We start from the raw sequence: 23,929 nt of genomic DNA on the forward strand, positions 1-23,929 counted from the left end.
CAAGTACAAGCCCATGATTTTGCAAATGAGGAAATTGGACTCCACAAAATAAAGTCACACAGCTAGGAAGTGTCAGAGATACAATTTGAACTTCATCTCTTTCTGCCTCAGTTTCCTATTATGTAAAATGAGAATAGTAGTAAGTCCTTACATGGATATTCTGAGGATCAAAGGAGATTATATAAAATAATTTGTAAACTAAAAATGCTTTATAAATGAATGTTGTCTACTAAATGTTGAAGGATTTTAAGAAATGACTATTCCTCCTGCCATTTCATTTCGTTTGATTGTAATCCCCCAAGAGCAAGGTTTGTTCCATTTTTCTTTGTTATCCCTACCCACAACATAGTGGCTGACATCTGGTTGGAGCTTAATAAATGAGTATTGAATTGAATTGAATTAGAGACTAAGAAATCTTGACCTGGAAGGGACTTTTGGCACTACCCATTTTCGAAATGAGCACAGGGCCTAGTATATGATAGGTTATAATAAGTGGTGTTATGTTGGTGGATTATCGGGGAAACTGAGGACAGGGGCTTTTAAAACTATCACTGTCACATGCATAATAAGTATTGGAGAACATATTGGGGCTCTGGGCTTCTAACTTTGGAGCCTTTGCTCTTTTCACCAAAAATGAAAGGGGAAAAGGACCTGGTAACCGAATTCTGAACAAGGCAAGGAGGGAAAAAAGCAAAGGACAGAGGGTGAAAAATGAATGAAAAGGGGAGGGATGGGGGAAGGAAGAAGCAAATGAGCCTCGTATGAAGAGCCAAAGTTTAAAATGGAAATGCCCCCAGCTCTCTAAAGAGTCATGGACCCAGGCTAGGGCCTGAATATAAAAAAACTGGGAAATCATCTTTAGAACCCTTATTGAATCTTTTCAAGTTGCCACCCTGGGTCACCACTGCCACATCTAATAACACTGCCAACTTTGAATGGTATTGATGAATCTCAGTGCAGAAGATACCAAGTGTGCTAAAAATAGGAGAGCTTGCAAGACTGACATCAATTTTTTTCTGAGCAATTGCTAGGTGAGCTTGTGGCCCTAAGGGTTCCTTGTGTTCCTTTTCAGGCTGGCCTTTATTCTTTTGTCCCTGCTTTAGAAAGAACAAAATAGCACTAAAGTGAAGGGCAGAGGTAGTATGATATAATGGATAGGGCAGTAAATTCAGAGTCAGAAGCTTTGGATTGGAATCTGGCTTTCTTGCTTAGTGCCTGTGTGACTTTGGGCAAGGAAATTTACCTCAATGGGCCTCAGTTTCCTTAATTGGATAACAATAACCTCTCAAGTCCTTTCCAGAATTAAATTTGTGAACATAAAGAACTCTCTTTTCATTTCTGGGAGCAAGATTAGAATGGCTTTAGTAACTGTAAACCTATACATGAGTTAGAGAGTTCCACTGAGATGTTTCTGGCAGCTTCTGACAGAGGCTACCCATTGATGACCCTTTCACCTGCACTGTCACAGACCTACCTCAGTTGTAATTTTTCGACAAGGAGCCCTGTAAAAGCATTATGAAATACTAACTGAAACTCAGATTCAGAAAGTCATTGTAACTTACTCAGAGTCACACCAATAATAAATATTAGAGTAGAATTAAAAATTAGAGCATTGTGGGTCCCCAAGAGCACCAACCTTTTCCCCAATCATATTATCTATCCTATGAACAGAATAGTCTTTTGGTGATAGGGCATGTAATTTGATTGAATCTACTGCATAGGAATCTTGACAAAGCAAAAAAGATATTGGTTTTTGAGTTGAGACTAAAGTGTGAATCCCACCTCTGTTATTGATTCTTTGTGTGGACTCAGTTTCCCCAATGGAAATGATGGGAGTTATGCTCAATCATTTCTGAAATACTTCCCCAATTTAAATAAATTGTCCTATCAGCAATTGTCCTATCAGCCTCATTTAAGAAAGACCTTTATGTATGCTTTGCGGTCCCTTGCAGTCCTGATTTAGTTGTTGGGTCATTTCAGTCATGTCCAACTCTATGTGTTGGAATGCAGGGGAGAGCTGAGGGAATACACTGGAACCACCTGATAATGGCTGCTGGAGATCCCACTCAGAATGGATTTCCTCTTGTGAAAGGATCATATAAGGAGACTGAGAGGCAGTTGCTGTTCTTTGATCTCTCTGACTGAGAGGCCATTGCATTGTCTGACCTCTCTCCTCTTCCCTCTGCCTTCAATTTATTTCATGCCCAGTCTGTAACACCTGTGTCAGCAAAGGCTGCCCTGTAACTCCTTCAGATGCTATGATCCACATCTGTGGAGACTCAAAGATTTGATTGTCCCTTGACATCTATGTGACACCATTTTGGGACTTTCTTGGCAGAAATACTGGAATGGCTTGCTATTTCCTTCTCCAGCTCATTTTACACATGAGGAAACTAAGGCAAGCAGGGTTGAGTAACTTATCCAAGGTCATATAGCCATTAAGTATGCGAGACTTCATTTAAATTCAAGTCTTCCTGACTCCAGATCTGGTATTTTATATCAACTGCACTACTAGCTTAGTTCAATCTGATAATACAATACTATACAATAAATATTAAATGCTTACTATGTTCTATATACTGTGCAGGAGGGATGTGGAGGACAAGACTGAAAAACCTGGAAAAGACAGGGTGTGGAAGAGATTACCAACATAGGGCCATGATGATAGTGGAATTGATTTCAAAGACTATAGTTTGCTGGGAAATGAAAAATTGACTGGACTTCTGAGCCTTCTGTAATTAGAGACTTAAGGAGTAAGTTTTTTGTTTGTTTCTCCCTCTATTTCCCTAGTTAGAGAAGAGGCAAATGAGGGTACTAATGAGGCATGAATACCAATCTTTGTGATGATACATTTCTTAGTGATGAGGTTTTTTTTTTTCCTGAGATGGTGAAGGTGAAAAATGATGATGGAACCCAAAGAGTGGACCTGGTGGGGAACGAAGAGGAGTTTTCTCTTTGTCCTTTGTCTCTGATCCAGTCTTCAATCCCAGATTCCAGCTGTAGCCCACTTTAAGTGGCTTTTTGCTGGTGTGACCTAGGTTAGATATATGAAAGATGCTTTTGCATCTTTCCTCCAATAAATTTGGAGCTAGAGAAATACATGAATGTCATCTCTCCAATTGGATTTGTCATTAGAGAGACCCATGAATGTCATTTCTCTAATCCCCTTCTTGTAATAGATAATGAAACTGAGGTCCAGGGAGGTGAACTAAGCTTCAAAATTGAGTCATTTATTCCAAGGTGATAAGACAAAAGGAAAAATCAGTTTGGAGTTAGAGATCTGGGTTCAAATTTTAGCTTTGTTCCTTATGATCTATGTGACCTTAGGTATTATTCCCCCTTTCTGCTTCTTTCCATCTATATATATATATATATATATATGATAGATGTGTTAGATTTGATTTCTAAGGAGCCTTTAAAATTGATGTCTATATGCAAGTAAAGGATGGGAATTGAATTTAGGCAACAGGAGTTTCATGGATAGCTTTGCCATGGAAAATACTGGGTTCAAATCCTGACTCCAGTATGCCTGTCTAAAATTAAGCAAATCTTAGGACCTCTCTAAGCTTCAGTTTCCACAGATTACATGACTCCTGAGAAGTCTCTTGGGAAAAAAGAAATATTTTCTTGTAAGTTGGAATGAATTCTTCCTGTTCTCTTAAAAAGGCATACACTCTCTCAATGATCAATTCCTGTAGTCCTTGCCTCCTTAAATTTTGCTTTCTTACTTTCAAGGTCTCTTCCCAAGGACCATTCTCAGTTTATTAATTTAAAGAGCAGCCATTTTCAAAGAAATGAATCATGTAATGATCATTTCCATCTCTTTTATGCTAAATATCACCAGAAAAGGGCTTAGTTTTGACTATTCAGAAAACTTAAATACACACACACACACACACAAATACTAATAAGGTTATTCTCACACACAAATATGGACCAAGGTTATTCTTCAAGATTTAAATTAACAACAAACTGAGAGAAAGCAATAAGTAAACTAATAAATTCTTTAGATTGAATACCAAGCATCTGGAGACTGAAGAGACTTTGGAAATCAATTAGTGTCTGGTTGTTTTCCTTTATTCTCAAAGAGAACAAAGAATGACATCAGTTTGTGGTGTCAGGGGTCAAGGTAGAATGTGTCTCACAGTGACTGGCCAGACTAATATGAGCTTGGAAGGCTCTATCACAAGTTGGGCACAAACATAGTTATTCCCTCTATATTATAACTTTTTCTACCTGTGTTTTACTATATCCACTCATTGTCACAAGAAACAAAGTGAGAATTTTTTTGGTAATTTTGCAGAAGCTGCAGGTGACTCATGAAAGCAAACCAAAATCCAAACCAAAAAACTTTGGTATAAAGAGAAGGCCCAATATTTTTATGAGGATTTTCCAGATTATGGGTGACTCCTCACCCCTAAACCCCATGATGTGGAAGGGATAACTGTAGTCTACATGAAGGACAATGACAATACCTCCTTCTTTTCCAATCCATTAGAACTGGCGGGGCTTATTTTTATTTTTGCTATTTGTTTCCTGAATTCCTAGAATGGTGTCTAATATCTTCTTAACTTTAAATGTCTTTTGGATTCATTTGGACCAAGAATGGAATGGTAATTCCAAAGCCATACCATGAAGTTCCTTCATTTTTTAATCAGATGACATACGACATGGGGCAAGGAAGTTTTGCCCAGCTTCCTCTAGATAGCATATGGTAAAGACAGAATTCAAACTCATTTCTCATGAATCCATACTGAGTCCTATTCTTGCAGAAGCAGAAGAGAGAGGTAGCCTTCAGGTTGTCTGGAGAAGCACACAGACTGCTTTATGTTGTCCTAGAAACAATTTGTTCTTGGAATCTTGTCAACCGCATCCACGGTCAAGGTTCACACTGCATATTTTACTTGGTGTTCAACAAAGCTCCAATATGTCTCGGCATCCTTTGCGCAATGCCCGATTAAAATTACTCCTTTCAGAAACTCCCACAGAAGTTGACAAATGGGGCCTCCGGTGCTTTTAAGCTAATTGCTCTGCTTAGTGGGCAACAAGCTGGCATGCTGGGAGCTTTGGAGTAGCGTTCTATATAGAGGCTGTTGGGTCTGATGCTTGGCTGAATGGACCCTGGCACTGTTGCAGCCACCATGGCCCCCCAACAAGTGTGGCCATTAATCATGATTCTTCTCTTAAGAAAGATGTTCATATCTCTTAGGCAACATGGTAGTGGGTTGAAAACCTATTCTTGAAATGCCAAGCTGTTATTTGCTAAGGACAGGGTGGGGTGGGGATGGGGGAAAACAAATTGCTAACACAAGGTAGCAATTAGATATGGTGTCTGATGACAGTTTTTCATTTTCTGTTCTCTTACAGGCTGGGAAGAAGGAAAGGAGCAATGCCCTGAATGCCGCAATAGATAACATGTGCAAAAAGACCCGAGACCTGCGTAGACAGGTGAGAGAAGAGAATAGGGGGTGAGAGGAGATGAGGATTGTGGGGAAAACAGTTCACATACATGTAGCCAAAACATTTCCCTTTTGCTTTCGAGATCTAAAAGAAAAGTAATAGGATTACAGATTTAGAGTTGGAAGAGAATTTGGGGACAGAACAAACTGAAGACTTAGGAACCCAGAGTCCCAGAATTAATAAGTATATGAAGCAGAGATCAAACCCAAGTTTTCTTGACTATTGCCCTTCATACCATGTTGCCTCATGTGATTTACTTATCTAAAAAAAAATCAAGTAATTTATTTTAAGCTATTTATCATGTCACTAGTCTTAGCAGCATAACAACATCAAGATGGAGAATCTTCTAATTAGAGTGGGAAGGGGTCTCTATTGCCATCCCAGCCAATACCCACATAAAATAAATCATCTTTATAAGATACAAGGCAAGTAGCTATCTGACCTCTGCTATATTTTCTTCAATGATGAGGAATCCCAGCTTAAGATTGCCTATTCCAGTTTTGGGCATTTGGAATTGTTAGGAAGTTGGCCACTCCACCCCACTGCTTCCAGCATCAAGGCTATATTTGCTTTTTGGATTGCAAGGTTTAAGTATCACAGATTTTGAGCTATTGGAAAGGACCTCATAATATCTAGTCTAACATTTCATTTTATAAAGTCCAAAATTCCATTTTATAAAGCTGGAAACCGAGGATCAGAAAGATTAAATGATTTGACTACCATTACAGAGGAACTTGCAACTATCTCTCCTGGCTTTGCCTTCTAGGAGCAAGCAGTAGAATAAGACCGCTCTTTCTTTCATATGAAAGACCTCCCAATATCAGGGGGAAAAAAAAGCCATATGTTTCTTGAGAGTGCTTACCTGTCCAGGATTGACATCCTGAATGCTTTTGGATGACATGTGCTTAAAACCTGTACTATCCTTGTTGCCAATCCCTGAAAATGCTCCAAATAATCAATGGTTTCCTAAAATTGTTCCAATTATTCACCCACACAATTGAACGCAGTATTGCACATGTTATATGAATGAGGCCAAGGCCAAAGGGATTGTCATTTTCTTAGTTCCATAAACTATGTTTTCTTAAGATAGCACAAGTTCATATAAGCATTTTGTTGTCTTATCACACTGATGATTCATATTTAGTTTTTAGTACAGTATAATCCCTTCAACTTTAAATATAAAAGCAATAAAAAAACAAAACCACCCAAGCCACTTTCTAAAATATTCCTTCAATCCGTACTTAGGAAGCTGATTTCTTGAACTCATAACTTATTATTTAAACCTCATGAATTTCTCTTCATTAGACTCAAACCCATATTCTAATCTATCAAGAATTCTTTGGATCCCAACTCTGTTATGCAGTGTATCCTGTATTCAAATATGATGAGGATAATATCTGGCCCTTCAATCACATCACTGACATAAATTTTTATAGTTTTTTATTTACCAAATATATGCATGGGTAATTTTACAGCATTGACAATTGCCAAACCTTTTGTTCCAACTTTCTCCCCTTCCCCCCCCCCATGGCTGGTTGACCAATACATGTTCAATATGTTAAAGTATAAATTAAATACAATATATGTATACATGTCCAAACAGTTGTTTTGCTGTACAAAAAGAATCAGACTTTGAAATAGTGTACAATTAGCCTGTGGAGGAAATCAGAAATGCAGGTGGACAAAAATAGAGGGATTGGGAATTCTATGCAGTGGTTCATAGTCATCTCCCAGAGTTCTTTTGCTGGGTGTAGCTGGTTCAGTTCATTACTGCTCTGTTGGAAATGATTTGGTTCATCTCATTGTTGAAGAGGGCCTCGTCCATCAGAATTGATCATCATATAGTATTGTTGTTGAAATATATAATGATCTCTTGGTCCTGCTCATTTCACTCAGCATCAGTTGATGTAAGTCTCTCCAGGCCTCTCTGTATTCCTCCTGCTGGTCATTTCTTACAGAACAATAATATTCCATAACATTCATATACCATAATTTACCCAACCATTCTCCAATTGATGAACATCTGTTCATTTTCCAGTTTCTAGCCACTACAAAAAGAGCTGCCACAAACATTTTGCCACATACAGGTCCCTTTCCTTCTTTAAGATCCCTTTGGGATATAAGCCCAGTAGTAACACTGTTGGGTCAAAGGATATGCACAGTTTGATAACTTTTTGAGACTGACATAAATGTTAGGCAGCAGGGCCAGAAACACATCCCTGGAATTCTCCCTTAGAGAGAACATGGTCTCTTTCTTGTTGAAATTGATTTATTATCAACTTTTCTATGAAGCCACACATTCAATAGTTCTGACATCATCTCCCTGGATTATTGTCCAGTCAAATCTCTCCATATATCAACACTAATACTCTGAGTAATTTTATCAAATGCTTTGAGGAAACTCAGGTAAGCTGTATCTAGTGTTGTTCTCATTTTCCAATGTGGTAACCTCATCAAAAACAAGAAGCACTTTTCATTTGGCAGGGCTGTTCTTGATGAGGTGGCCAAACTGCCTCTTTGTAGCTACTGCTTGCCTTTAATGGTAATAATAATAAACCTTTTGTATATTATTTATGTATAATACTTGTATATTATTAAATATTTGTATATGATTATCTCATTTAATCCTTACAACATTGTCAAAAGATTAGTGCTATAGTTATATCCACTAGATAAACTAACCAAGCTTGACAAGTTAAGAGATTTGCCTAAAAAAATATCCAAGTAAGTATCTGGGGGAGGGTTTGAATTATGATCTTCCAAATTTCATCTAGCACTCCATATAGAATTATTCCCTAGAATATTTCTCAAGAATTTCATCAGCTACTTCAATCCTCTGTATAAAAATAAATGGCCTTTTAATGATATTGATAGAAACAAAAGACAGAGATGAGAGGTGGGTGGGAAACATGCAAGAAGAAAGGAATTATAGCTAAAATTTCCACCAACAAGCCTGTTCTAGCCATGATGGACCTGTGTTTATTATTCTCTCCCCAGAGGAAATATAACCACTCAGATATATAGAAGCTAAAATAAGAGTGAATTGTTCTTCCATGTGGGAAGGGAATAAGAATTTGTAAAATTCTTCTGATAAACAGGAGAAAGAACCAAGCCCCAATATATTACCTTCTATGCCTTTATTAATCCTATCAGCCTTTTCTGGCTTTGTTCTGGTTACCCTGCGCCATATATTATACAGTGTAACCAGAACATCATCTTATCCTTATTTTTTTAATCTAGTAAAAAAAAAATTAAAAATCTGCAATTAGTTCAATGCAAGTCAAGATCCATCACAGTGGCTATTGTTATTCTGGGTCGTATTGAGATGTACAAAGTCCAGAATGAGAGCTCATATATATTATAATAGTCAGACCATAAGTGGAGTCTTGCATTTAGTTCTTGTTGTTGTTGTTACATATTAGAAGGGAATTGAGTAGGGTTGTGCTGATACCAGCAATCAAGAGTTGATCGCTTAATTTTTATTATGAACAGTTACAGAAATTTCCAGACATTATGAATCAGGTTTTGATTCATTGTTGCTTTTTTATTGTCTAGACTTAAGATCGTGTCAATAATGCAGATTTATCTTAAAAATTATATGTATTTTTTTCTGGAGAGTTGGGATATAATACATATACCAGCACATTGCCATATTATCCTGGAAATACTGTGCTAGATTGGAGGGCAGAAGAAGGTTCAGAAAATAAAATCATCAACATACCAAGGCCTGATGAATGCAAGGGAACAATAATTACAAGACTAACACAACAACAACAACAACATCCTGCATTTGTATAGAGCTTCAAGGTTTATAAAGTCTAAAAGCCATCCATTACCTCATTTAAGCCTCAGAGCAGCCCTGGAATTGACAAACTGAAGGACATATAGAGAGGGACTATTAGTACTGTAGGCCCCTTGACAATCAACTGAAGGAACTGGCATGCTTAATTTCATGATGAAAGGCTTGGTTTGGATGCTGTCATTTCTACCTTCAGAACGGCTATCATGTGCAATAAGGGTTAGATATTTTTTTTCCTATTCTAGCCTGGGGAGCTAAGAAAGTATCAGTGGAATGACATCTATTTAAAAGAGAAATAATTCAACTTAATCTGAAGGGAGGAGGGAAAACTGCCTCAAATTAAAGTAGAATAAACCAATATTCAAATGACTTTATAATAAGTACAACTGTTAAAGATGAAATGGGCTAATTTAGAGGGTTGATAATTTTCTCTTACTGGAGGTCTTCAAGCAAAGACTGAAGGACTATTTCTTGGGAATTTTGTAAAAAGCATTCTATTTAGACTGAAGATTTCACTAAATGACTTTTGAGATTCCATCAAAACTAAAATTCCATAACTTTTGATTTATGATCCAATAGCCTCAATCTCCTAAGATATTTTGCCCAAGTACAGAGATATGTAAGTATCAATGAAAGCAAATCCATAATCAAAAAGAAGACCTAGACAGTATCTTTCAAGAAATTATCAAAAAAAAAATATGCCCTAATATCCTGGAACCAGAATGCAAAATGGGCTTTGAAAGAATCTACCAATTACCTCAGGAGAGAGTTAACCAAATCAAAACTCTAAGAAATCTTAAAGACACATTTCAGAAGTTTTAGGTCAAGGAAAAATACTGCAAATGGCCAGAAAGAAACAATTCAAACATCAGGGAGCCACAAACAGGATAACATAGCTTTTAGCACTTATGATATTAAAGAATCTAAGGTTGTGGAGTAATATTCTGGAAGATAAAGAAGTTAGGACTACAACCAAGAATCACCAGCCCAATGAAATTAAGCACAATACTTAAAGGGAGAAAATGGTCATTCATTTGAAATTAAAAAAAAATCAGCCTTTCATAAGAATACCAGAATTGAACAACAAAAAAAATTGATCTTCAATATCAAGACCCAAAATAAACCTTTTAAAAACAAGTAAAAAGGAAAAAAAAAAAAGAAAACAATGGATTTAGTGGAGCTGAACTATTTATATCCCTACTTGAAAAAATGATACTTGTATTTATTTTTAAAATTATCAAAAATGGTTCAACTAGAAGGAATATACATAGAGTGAGGTTATAGGTATAAAATGATTTTTAAGGGATCGGCATAAAAATTAACAAATGAGAAAGAGAAGTTTATTGGGTATAGAAGGGAGATAGAATGGAATATTGATTCAAATGAAATGGCACAAAAAACCCTGTTACTTTAAAGGAATAGATGAATGTGGGCATCTCTTAATATTTACTCTTATAAGTGTTGGCTTAAAGAGGGGATTTTATATATGTATAAATAATCAGTTGAATATATAAATGTGTCTTACCTGACAAGAAAGTAGGAGAGGAAGAAATTAACCAAAGAGGGGTGGGGAAAACCTGACAAAAGAGAAGGCAGACCAGGAGAAGTGATAGACAGAAGCACAATATTCTCAAGGAGGGAAAGGGTGGAAAAAAAGAGAGGATAAATAGGAGGAAAGACAGGATGGAGTGAAAAACACTATTAGTAATCATTATTATAAATGTAAATGGCATGGGCTCTCCCATAAAATAGAAGCAGGTAGCAGAGTGGATCAAAAACCCGAATCCTACAATATGCTGTTTAAAAAAAAAAAAAACAGAAAACAAAAAACAAACACATTTCAAACATGGACACACACACACACACACACACACGCACACACACACACACAGAGCTAAAAATAAGGAACTGTAGCCACATCAATTATGCTTCAGCTAAAGTAAAAAAGAAAAAAAGCAGTGACAACAATCCTAATCTCAGAAAAAGTAAAAGTAAACCTAGAAATTATTTAGACATAAAGGATAACATCATAAGTAAATAAAAAGAACAAAGAGTCTACCTATCAAAGTTATGGAGTAAGGAAAAATCCATGATCAAACAAGAAACATAAAATAGATCATTTTGATTACATTAAATTTAATAGCTTTTGTCCCAATAACCAAAAACCAAAACAATGCAACCAAATGAAAGAAAAGCAGAAAGCTGGGAAGCAATCTTTACAGTAAGTTTCTTTGATATATAGAAAATATATAGAAATATGTAGAAAAGTGAATCAAATTTACAAGAATATAAGCCATCACAACTGATAAATGTTCAAATGATATGAGTAGGCAGTTTTCAGAAGAAATCAAAGTAATCTACAGACATATGAAGAAGTACCCTAAATCATTTTTGATTAGAGAAATACACATTAATATAACTCTGAGGTACCATTTCACTTTTATCAGATTGAATAATATAATAAATAGGAAAATGATAAATATTAAAGATGGTATTGAAAAATTGGAACACTAATTCACTGTTAGTGGAGTTGTGAATTGATCCAATCATTTTGGAGAGCAATTTGGAACTATGTCCAAAAGGCAACCAAACTCTGTATATTGTGCTATCCAGCAATATAACTACTAATTCAATGTCCCAAAGAAATAATTTTCAAAAGTGAAAATCATATTAATGTCCAAAATGATTTATAGCAGCCCTTTTGGTACTGGCAAAATATTGAAAATTAATGGGATGCCCATCAATTGAATAACGATTAAACAAGCCATGGTATATGAGCATAATGGAAAAATATTATGCAATAAGACATGATAAACAGGCAGATGTCAAAAAACACCGGAATGATTTGGTTGAACTGATATAAAGTAAAATGAGCAGAATCAGGACAACATCATACATAGTATCAATAGCATTGTGTGTTGATCAGCTATGAGCTCGGCTCAGCCATAAAATGATCCAAGACAAGTACAAGGAACTCATGAAGGAAAATACTATTCACATCCAGAGAAATAACTGATGGATTTTTTAATGGACTTTGAATATGGATGGAAGCACATTTTTAAAAAAACTTTACTATTCTTTTTCATGTTTTTTTCTCTTTTGATCTATTTCTTCATTTACAACTGTAATTAATATGGAAATATGTTCTACATAATAGAGGATTATAACATACATCAAATTGCTTGCTATTTTAGGAAAGGGGATGGAGAGAGGAGGAAAAAATTTGAATTCAAAATCTTGTTAAAATGAGTGCTAAAATTTTTTGTCATGTAATTGGGAAAAAATAAAATACTATTAAAAAGAGAGGAAAAAAAGAAGCTGCCTGAGACCTTTGCTGCCTTCTCCCATTCAGTGTCCCACTTTCTCTGAGCCATTTGTTATTAAAAAATGTTATTTAAGAAAGCAATATGAGTCATTTAACCCCTATAGTTCTTGGCTAAGTTTATCCAACTGTTTCTCAAAATCATCTTCCAAATATTTATTCATTTCCGGTGAGAAAAATACTGATAATCTGTTATATTAGTGGCATTAATTGTATTCCTTCAGAGGAGAGAAGATAAGCCCAACTCCCTCAGTGACTTCCTCAACTTGATGGAAGAAAGTGTTTAGAGATATAGGAGAGATATAGAAATTTCTACTATTACATCCTTTGTTTTTTCATGTTTCCCTCCTGTGCCTCATCTGAGTCTTCACTAATCTTATAGAAAATTTCATTTAGTTTTTTTATTCAAAGGAATAGTGTGGGTGCTGAGTTTCTTGAGAGAGATTTCTGAGAGTAATTCTATGAGAAAAAAAAGATAATTAGTCATAGAGTCTGAAGTCTTGGGTGCAAACTCACCTCTGCTATGTCAAATCTCAGTTTCTCCATGTAGAAGAGGGTTTTAGACAAGGTACTCTCTATGTTCATTTCAAACTCTAAAGTCAAAGAATCTTTGTTACACTTTGAGGGCTGTTCGCTGTTTCACTATCATATTTCCTGGTTGATGGTCCTTAGGTATTAGGGAAAGAGCTTAGTTTTTGGAGGCAGATTCATTCAAATACTAAAAGAAATACTCCTTTTAAAACACTCTCTTTTGTTTATAAACACTTCCATTGCATTCCCTCAACCCAGAGAATTTTTCCTTTTAATAAAGAATAAGAAGCAGTTATAGTAGTTCAATAAAACTAATTTACACATCCAAAAATTCAGGCATATGCATTCATACCAATACATGGTCTTTTACCTCTGCAAATAAGTGAATGAAGCTACTCCTTCATATGCCTTCTTTGGAATTAAACTTGGTTATTATCACTTCATTTTTATTTTATTTTTTTATGTTCTGTTTATATTGTGGTCTGAAGAAATGTGAGATTCACAAATTTATGTAATTCACCCTAGATGTTTATATTGATTTTTTTGTACCTGACCTATGGTAGAACATTCCCGACTCATATTGGTTTGATCATCCACAGCTCTCAAATATAGTGATATTATTTGGGTCCTCTTCAAAATGGAGGACAACTCCACCAGATAATGTCATATGAATCTTCCTATTATTCTCAACATGCAATATACTAATTTTATTTCATTTTGTTAATGGATGATTGTTTAATCACTCCTAATTTGGTATCTATTTTGCTTCCCAGTTCTTTTTTATGACAAAATGTGCTTACATGAATATTTTGGAGTAAAAAAAAATTGTCAGTTATCTCCTTTAGCTATAGTATGCCTGTCAGTGAAATCTCTATGTCAAAAGGTAAGGACACTTTAATCACTTCCTTAACATGGTGGTTCAACCAATTCCCAATTCTATGTTTGTGTTTTCATCATTCCTCAGCTCCTAAAATGTGGACTATTGCTATATTTTGTCATCTTTACCAATTGACTGGTCATGAAGTGAAACTATAGAATTATTTTACTTCTTCTATTACATTTGTTTTAGAACATTCTTTTACTCGCTTCTTTTAGGAATTGCTTGATGTCTTTTGACCACATCTATTGGAAAATGAATTAATAGAAAATATTTATTAAGCACTTACTATGTGCAAGTAATTGTGCTAAGCACTGGAAAAATTCAAAGAAAGGCAAAAACGTCTCTATGCTTAGGTATTTTACATTCTAATAGGAGTAATTACATATAGAAGAGAATTTATCTACTGGCTAGATGGAGAGGCCAGGAGTTCCTTGGGGGCACCACTAAGTCAGGTGGCAAAAATCTCATTCAGTAGCATCTCCATTGATAAAATACTATTTCTTTTTTTTTATCCTCAAAATTCATCTCCTTAAACCTTGTGTTCCAAATTTCTCTTCTTCCTTCCCCTTTCCCCACTTCCCAAAACAGCAAGCAATTACACATAAGCTAAATATTTGCTATCCTTCCAAACACATCTCCATATTGGTCCTGCAGTGCAAAAAATAATAATAATAATAATAAGATCAAAAAGGGAAAAACACAAGAAAGAAAAAAAATAATCAAAAAGGTGAAAACACTGTGCTTTGATCTACATCTAGTCTCCATAGCTCTCTCCTTAGATGTGATTGGCATTTTCCATCCTAAATCCATGAAAACTGCCCTGAATCACTGCATTGCTGAGAAGAGTCAAGTCCATCACAGTCAATCCACACATAATCCTGTTGCCACTGTGTACAATGCTCTTTTGACTCTGCCCACCTCATCCAGCATTAATTCATGCAAGCCCCTCCAGGCTCTTCTTATATTGGCCTGCCTACTCATCATTTCCCACAGAGCAACACTCCATTACCTCCATACACCAAAACTCATTCAGCCATTCCCCAACCAATGGGTATCCACTCAACTACCAGTTTCCTGACACAAAGGAACTGTCTCACACACACATTCCTACACATATAGAATCTCTTCCTTTCCTTATCATCTCCTTGAGATATAGAACCAGCAGTGAGACCACTGGATCAAATGACATGCAAAACTCCAGAGTTCCCATGGGCTTAATTCCAAATTGCTCTCCAGAATGGTTGGATCATTCCACAACTCTACCAACAATGTATTGGTGTCCCAGTTTTCCCACATCCTCTCCAATATTTATCATTATCTTTTCCAGTCATCTTAGCCAATCTGAGAGATATAAGGTGGTACTTTAGAGTTATTTTAATCTATATTCCTCTAATCAATAATGATTTAGAGCATATTTTAATTTGACTAGAAATGACTTTAATTTTTTCCAATTAAAAATTGTCTGTTTATATCCTTTGAACATTTATCAATTGAGAACTTGTATTCTTATAAATTTGAGGACTTATATTCTTGTATTCTTATAAATTCTTATAAATCTGAGTTAGTTCTCTATGTAGTTTAGAAATGAGGTCTTTATTAGGAACACTGGCTGTAAACATTTTTCTCCAGCTTTCCTCTTACCTTTTACTCTTAGCTGCATTGACTTTGTTTGTGTAAACCCTTTTTAATTTAATGGAATCAAAATTATCTATTTTGCATTTCATAATATTTCCTAATTCTTCTCTGGCCATAAATTCTTTCATTCTCCACAGATCTCACAGATAGATTATCCTTTGTTCTAAATTTACTTATATTATCACCTTTTATGACTAAATCAGGAATTAATTTGGACTTTATCTTGGTATAAGGAAACACTATATCAAATGTTTAATAATTTGAAAGTATAAAGGATTTTAGTGATGGAAAAATATTTATTTAGTAAGTTTATCTATTAAATGCCTGATACATACCAACTACTGTGCTAGGCATTGGCATACAAAAATGAAACAGTCCATTCCTCCACTTACACACTATTGAAGGAAACAGAGCACACATGTGTGCATATACATATAACACCTAAATACATCTATATATCTCTGAACACATATATATTTACATGTGTTTATATGTATAAATAACCAATATGCAACATAAATAGAATGTCAGTTTGTAAAATAGGACCCTGTCTCAGGGCAGAGTAAGAATATCAAGAGAGATATCACATAAAAAGAGGTGTTTTAACTAAGTCTCAAAGGGGACAAGAGATTCTAAGATGCACATATGAGGAAGGAGAAAACTCCTGGAAAGAATTCAGCCATTTCAATGATAAATTAGTCAACACTAGAGTGTCATATATGAACAACAGTGAGAAAAGCCTTACTTGGAAACACTAGGAAGAGAAGTAATGAATAAAATGTCCGAAATGTACTTGGGATCAGATTATGAAGGCCTTAGATGGATAAACAGAGCAAGTTCTATTTAATGTTAGAGGTGAAATGCAGTCATGGGTGATTGTGAAGGATGGGAATGATATGGTCAGGCTAGTACTTAAGGGAAGTCATTTTGGTACTTGATACAGAATGAATGAGAGATGAAAGGTAGCAAAGAAACAATTTGGTGTGAATTGTACATAAAATTACAGAGGACAAGGACCTGAAGTAGAGTGATTAACTTGAAGTAGAGTGATCAGTTAAGAAAAGTATTTTTGATCCTAGAGACTATATAATTTGTTATATATTTGGATATGTGGGCTGAGGTGGAGTGAAACCAATATGTGAAGCCTATGTTTATGATGGTGACCTAGTCACTTTTTTTTCAACCTCAGTTTCCACAAAGGGTACAAAGAGAGCAGTAATATTGTACCTAACATCCAGAATTCTTATGTTGTCCATATTTATTTCTGATAAAACTCTACCCAAATATCAGGCTTTCCTACTGTGGTCTTTTTTGCCTCAACTTTCTGCTTGTTTAGTTGTTCCATGCCCCAAATTGACAGGAGATTTTCAAAAGTCTTCATTTCATTTGTAATATACATAAACAGGCACACACACATTTATACATACATATACATATATATATATATACGCATTTATGCATACATCTGCCATAAAGCTATTTATACATATATTCATATATACATACTTAAAATGTTATATGGATTTATACATATAGGTATTATAGATAGATACATGTATCTCTCTACATATATATATATATATATATATATATATATATATATATATATATATATATATACTTGGATGAATATGCAAATATTCCTACATATATACATATATATATTGTTTTATGTGTGACTATTCTATTACTTTGTACTGTTTAAAAAAATTCACTGAATAAAGTGAAAAGGTTTTTCTTAGAATTCAAGAACTCAACAGTTTCATAACTCTTAGAAGTGCAAAGAACAAATGTGGATAAAGACACCTAGCAAATATAACACGATGTTGGTTAGAAGCCAAGATTAATGATCTAGTTTCTCAACATCCATACTTTCCTGTTCTTATTAAATGCAGAGTGCACAGTAGTCTTGACATTAAGGATTAAATGCTGCTTCTTAGTTGCCATCCTTAAAATCACATATTTAGCATAGACAATATGGAACAGAAGGAAGGACACAAAGTGGAGGAAGATTTTGTTCTTTGTCTTTGTGATCCTTTTGGAAGTTTTCTTGGCAAATTGTTGGAGTGGTTTCCCATTTTATTCTCCAGCTCCTTTTATTGATGAGGAAACTGAGATAAATAATGTTAAATGATTTCCCCAGGGTCATATAGATTATAAAGCCAAATTTGAACTTTGGAAGATGAGTCTTCTTGACTGCAGGCCTGGTACTCTGTGCTACATGGCTGCCCAGAAGTCAGATTCCCATAACAAGTCAGATACTTCATAGCTTTATGAACTCAAAAGACCTAGACTCAAATTTTTCCTCTGGTGGGATCTTCAATAATTAACTTGCCTTCCATTTTTATATCTTCAGTGTTAATGTGAAGGTGTTGTTTTAAAGGGTCAATAAATTTCCTTATACTTTTATTTCCATGTCTATGACCCTCAAACTCAGTTTCCTTGTCTGCAAAATGGAGGAAATAATACTCACATTGCATTGTGAATGGAATTTAAAGATTACTGGTTTTGAAGAAACTGAATTTCAGTTACTTTCTTCCACACTTTTAGATTGAATGAAAATATACAAATGATTTAGCCTCTTTGTGCCTCAATTTACTCATCTATAAAATGGAATTACTAATAATTGTATTATTGGTATAATATTCTATAAAGAGGTCCATAAAGTTCTACAGATTGACAAAAGAGTACATGACAGGAAAAAAAAAAAAAGATGAGCCTATGGTCTTGAGCAATGGCAAAGATACATGCCAGCCTGGTCAGGCTGATTTGCCCCAAAAAGGAATGCAATATGTCACTGGATCAGGGAAATAATATAAGATTAATTGAGATGAGTTGGGTATCCTTTAGAAATTCTTGATTTGGAGCAGTAGGGTGAGGTGATAGCACACTACAAATTCATGTCACAACAGAAATGTGGTAACTCAAATTCAGTGCTTCCATGCTGTTAGGTATTGTAATTATGTTGGCAAGCTTGCTCCTTTTCAAAATAGAATTAGGAGTCTTGTAACAGATCAGTCTGAGTTTATTCTGCTTAAGGTATTCTAATTCTATTTCTAATCCTTTTCCATCTTCCCATTGTCTACCAAGCAACATACCTGATATGGAAATGGATTCTAGACTTGCTTAACAATAAACTCTTGTCAAGAGTTTGAGTAAAAAGCTTCTTTAGGAATTAATGGTGGATTACCTGTTTAGATATACAGCATCTTGCTTTCTGATTCCAATTGCTTCTTCAGAAGATGCAAGTGAAAGTCAGGTAAAATAGAATTGGGGAAGAAAAGGAAGAAAATAAAGTCAACCAGGGAAGGGACTATAGGGAAAAAAAGATGGCAAGAGGTGATGGCCAGTGCATCAATACAGCAGGATGATCAGGGCATCTTTGAAAGTGCTGACAAAATTTAGATTTCTTAAGAACTATAAAAACAACTGAGTTCACTTAGCTCTAACTTAATGAGCAAAATTTTTTTTATTAAAGTGAGAAACTACCTAGTAGACTTCTTCCCTTTTGTGATTGCCCCCCATCCCTGCCCCGATCAGCCTTCTCAGGTCCTCTATCCCAGCCCTTCATTGTGGTCATCTAACAAATACTAGACTTCAGATATCCTAGAGACTTTCCTTGTGTTTCTCCTTCTCATTTTATTGATGTCTTTTGTTTTTCTATTGCATACAATTTAAGATATGCCCCTTCCTTAATTCCCAGTGAATCTTCTTATGCAATAAAGTTTTAAAAAGAAAATAAAAGCAATGTAGACATTGGGACATTGATTATATATACATACATACATATGTATATATATTTTCATGTATATATATTCATATGTACATATGAAAATATAAAAGTGTAAGCAATGTAGCCAATGGGACGTTGATTATGACATTTATATATAGATACGTAGGTAGATTGATAGACAAATATAACATTCTGTACCCAGAGACCACTATCTCTCCAGTCAAATAAAGTATATATTTCTTTAAAACCCAACTCAGATTCTGTTATATCTGATACATTATTATCATTAGCTATCTTCCCTCTAAGATACCATAGTAAGAATATGAGATATTCAGTTTATATTTGGTCTGCTTCTAACTGTGTTTTTTCTGGGACTGTCGTTAGTACCCGCACCAAGCTTCTTGAGTACAGTGATCACGTCTTAGGTAAACTTCATCTATACCCTACTTTGAGCATTTCCGCACACAGCAGGTGTATAAAATAAATGTTTGTAATAAAAAAGTGATACAGAAGAAAAGAGGATTGGTTTTATAGCCAGATTATTTAGATACAGATTCAGACTCTGTCCCTGCCTAAAGGATATATGGCACTTGATCTCTCTGCACATCAGTTTTCCCCTCTATAAAATTAGAACCACTTAACTAGACAGAATTAATGGAACAAAATATTTTTCACACTTTAAAGTACTATGTATACCTCCTCCTTTCATTCTCCCTCCTCCTCCCCTTTCAAGTTCTCCTTTTCCTTTTTCTCCTTCCTCTTCTTTTTTTTCCCCATCATTATTCTCCATTTGTTCATACGTGGTATATTATTATAGAAATTCTCTTTTACAATCTAAATTTCTTACTGACACAAAAATTCATTTTCATTACTAATATTCCCTTAATAAAGTTATATGTTTGTAAATCATGGGATTCTGTAATTCCTATGGAATCAAAATTATGGTGGTCACAACACTGATGAATATCCATTGGGCATAAATACACTAGGATGCAATCTGGGGTATTTTCTAGGAAATATATGAATAGAACAAAAAGATGGTATGATCACCTATAACAGGAAACAGAAATAGTATCTGAGTGATCTAAGCATTTGGTTTGTTTTTGTTCAATCTTTCAGTCATGTTCAACTCTTCTTGACCTTATAAATCATAATGTCCCTGGGGTTTTCTTGGTAAAGTCACATATCTATTAAGTGGCTAATGCTAGATTGAATCTCAATTTCCTGACTCCAGGTCCAGTTCTCTATCTTCTGAGCAAGCTCGCTACCTCCTTCCTAGCTACCCATGGTAGTAGGATCTGAACATTAAAATGCTTTGGGAAAGCTTCCACAAATTGAGAAGGTGCTCTCTGGAGGATAAATAGAAAGACACACTGTGGATAAGAAGAAATGGAGAATGTTTTATCTTTATCTTTTGAGGGAGAAACTAGATCAGTAAAATATGACTCTTTTGAACAATTATCCGCTTATAACTAACTGATCAGGAGCTGTCTCATGTTATTTTTATAAGGGTAAATGTAAGAAGTATTTATACATACCAAACACTGTTATAATTATCTTACACATATTATCTCCCTTGATCTTCACCACAACTCTGTGAGATACATACTATTATTATCCTGATTTTACAAGTGAGAAAACTACACAGACAAAAGTTATATCATTTGCCCAGAGTCTCATTGACATTAAGATCTGAAGTTGAGTTTGAATTCATGTTCTCATGATTGGAGCTTCATTGTTCTATCCATTGTACATAGCACCATTCCTTGTAAAGAATAAATGCTGAAATGATTTTTAGATTAAACACTAGTCTAAATTTCCTTTGTTTGTTTGTTTGTTTTTGTAAAATGAGGAAATTGGAATAGATGATCTTTGGGATCTCTCCCATCTCTAGATCTCTGATCTTATGGAATTTAATTTGAAAGTTTGATAGGCAAAAAATTTCTTTCTTCTGACTCTTGAAGACTTCTTTCTCATTTTCATGTTCACAGAATTAGATCGAGTTGCCTTGTTGTTTTTTAAAACATCATTATGTGTGTACATATGCACACATATGCAAATCTATACAGACATGCAGATACATAAGGTATATATATAAAATTTATAAATGTAATTTTACATATATTTACATACTATACATAAATATCATATATATGTATATGTTTAGATATTAGAAAACATTTTTTATTTAGAAAATGGCTCGTTGTTTTGTAGGTGGCAATGGTTAAATTTAATAAGCTGTTCCCCTGATGCTTTGGGGGACTCTTATTATCATTGCTGTTAACTCTGATGCTGCCTTGCATGATTCTTACAGAGCTCAACATTATTTGGGTAAAATATATTCATTTTTCTTGGGTGGGTTTAGAACTCAGCAAATATCTGTGGAGCTGGGTAATTGCCTGACTGTCACTTATGAGCTTACATGAAATCTAATTTAAAAGAACTAATTTGTAGCAGAATGTTCAACTTGTTTAATAATTTAAGCTGGGAGTGCAAGAACAATTAATGTAAATGGAGAAAATTGGACATCAGGCTCATTTATTATTCTCCTTGCTCTATTAATCTGTTATCAACTGGCATAATCGGTGATCTCAGTTGGTTTAATTACCATGAAGTCTACAATTTAGCTAATCAAAATTTATTGTCAGCTCCTCCAACAAGGTAGAAAACATTTTATAATTTTGCAATTATGAAAATACACGTTGTAGAGTCATGTGTACAGAAGCGGGTAAATATTTTAATGCCGGGATGTTTGGGCATATGGGGACATTCTAACTTACAGTCTGACCTTGGTGTTAAGCATAACGAAGGGAAAAATATGGACCTTTGAAGAGCAATCATATGATTGTGGTAAGGCTAAATTTACTGTCTTCATCAGGAAACACTTGTTATTCTCACAGGAGGTTTTGACATGCTGCAGCTGTTATTTTCATTCATGGTATACTTTTTCTAGGGAGGCAGGGGTACAAAGAACAATGGCTTCAGATTCAGGAGGCCAGATTTCTCAGCCCAGCACAGAAGATCCTCATAGATGATCCTGGATGGTCCATTTCACTTTTATGAAATTCAGTTTTCTGTAAATGGGACTAATGATACTTGTTATACCTAATATTTCAGTCTGTTGTGGGGGAAATTATCCTTTCCCTCAGTTTTATTTCAGCTCCCTCTCTGTGTTTTCATTTGGCCATCCCATCAACTCTCCTGATTTCAATTATCATCTTTATGGTGATGATTCTCAGGTCATTTTTTTTTATCTCTAAGCTCTCTTTCTTATCTCTCAAATTGAATGCTATATAGACATCTTAAACTCCCTCCATATCTATTCCCTCCAAACCCTCCTATCCTTTGAGCTTCCCAGTCATTATCAAAGATACTACCATCTTTGGAGCTACCCTTAGCTGCCATCTCAATAACTTACTCTGCCCCTTTCTATCCAAGATTTTTTAGTCACTTTTCAAAGCCATCCCTTGAACATGTCCCCATCTCTCCTTCAACATTGCCACCACTATTCTGTTGTAGGCTGTAATCATCTCACATCTGGACTATTATAATAACCTTCTGGTTCTTTCCCTTGCCTTGTCTTTTACCCAATCCAGTTGATTCTTCATTCAACTGTATCTTTCTAAAGTGTACATCTGACAATGTCACCTAGCAACTAAACTTATGGCTTCCTGTCATCTCTTGGATCAAACATAAGGTTTTCTAGGTACTTTGATTATTGATGGAGAAATGAGGGAAACAAATTATCCTGTCTTTCAAGGAGCTTGCATTCATTTTGAAGAGAGGATATTTGAATATAACTATTACACATATGTACATACCTATGTTTATAGGTACATACACACATATGCTATTATTACATGTTATTTTTTTCGGTGAGAAATGCCCCTAATTACTTGGGGAGATCAGAGAATCCTGAATCTAGAACGATGAATTTTGAAGGAAACTAGACATTTTAAGAGAGAAACAAAGAGAGAATGCATTCCAGGAAAAGAGGACCACTAATGAAAAAAAAAAAAAAAATCAGAGATGGGAGCTGTCCAAGGTCTTTTATAGTTCTATATTCTGTGATTTCTTTATGTGACACTATAACTGGAACAGTTTACAGAATGGAGTACAAATGAAAACTTAACTAAAAGAATGTTTTTTTGTTGTCGTTGTTTGTTTTTCCCTCTTGCTGTAGCTTCGTAAGGCCATTATTGACCACGTGTCAGACTCTTTCTTGGACACAACAGTCCCCCTTCTGGTTCTCATTGAAGCAGCCAAGAATGGGAGAGAAAAGGAAATGAAAGAGTATGCTGCTATATTTCGTGAGCACACCAACCGGCTTGTTGAGGTAAGTTTGTGAGCTCTTCTTCAAAATAGAACCTGAAAAGTGGATAGTTGTTTCGATTTATTGTGAGATCTCTTGGAAATGTCATTGATGAATAAAGTGTTAACAAATAAAAAGAGTTCATTGGATGACCCCCCAAATTAAAATATTCTTTAGTAATTACCCTGATTTCCTTAGAGAGCATTTAATCCAACTCTCTTGTTTTTAAGATAAAGAAATTGAATTTAACCAAGGTC

At 35.0% G+C, this 23,929-nt stretch overlaps 1 protein-coding gene across 2 annotated transcripts in view; it reads left to right on the forward strand.

Annotated features, from left to right (window-relative positions):
* Positions 1-23,929, forward strand: part of CTNNA3 (catenin alpha 3) — a 2,038,107-nt gene that overhangs the window by 993,418 nt on the left and 1,020,760 nt on the right. For both annotated transcript variants that reach the window (XM_074296610.1, XM_074296611.1), the window contains exons 8-9: positions 5,368-5,448; positions 23,544-23,696. In XM_074296610.1, coding sequence (XP_074152711.1) covers positions 5,368-5,448; positions 23,544-23,696 — 234 coding nt within the window. The remainder of the gene's footprint in view (positions 1-5,367; positions 5,449-23,543; positions 23,697-23,929) is intronic.

This window comes from Sminthopsis crassicaudata, chromosome 2 (genome assembly GCF_048593235.1).
Source record: "Sminthopsis crassicaudata isolate SCR6 chromosome 2, ASM4859323v1, whole genome shotgun sequence".
Lineage (NCBI taxonomy): Eukaryota > Metazoa > Chordata > Mammalia > Dasyuromorphia > Dasyuridae > Sminthopsis > Sminthopsis crassicaudata.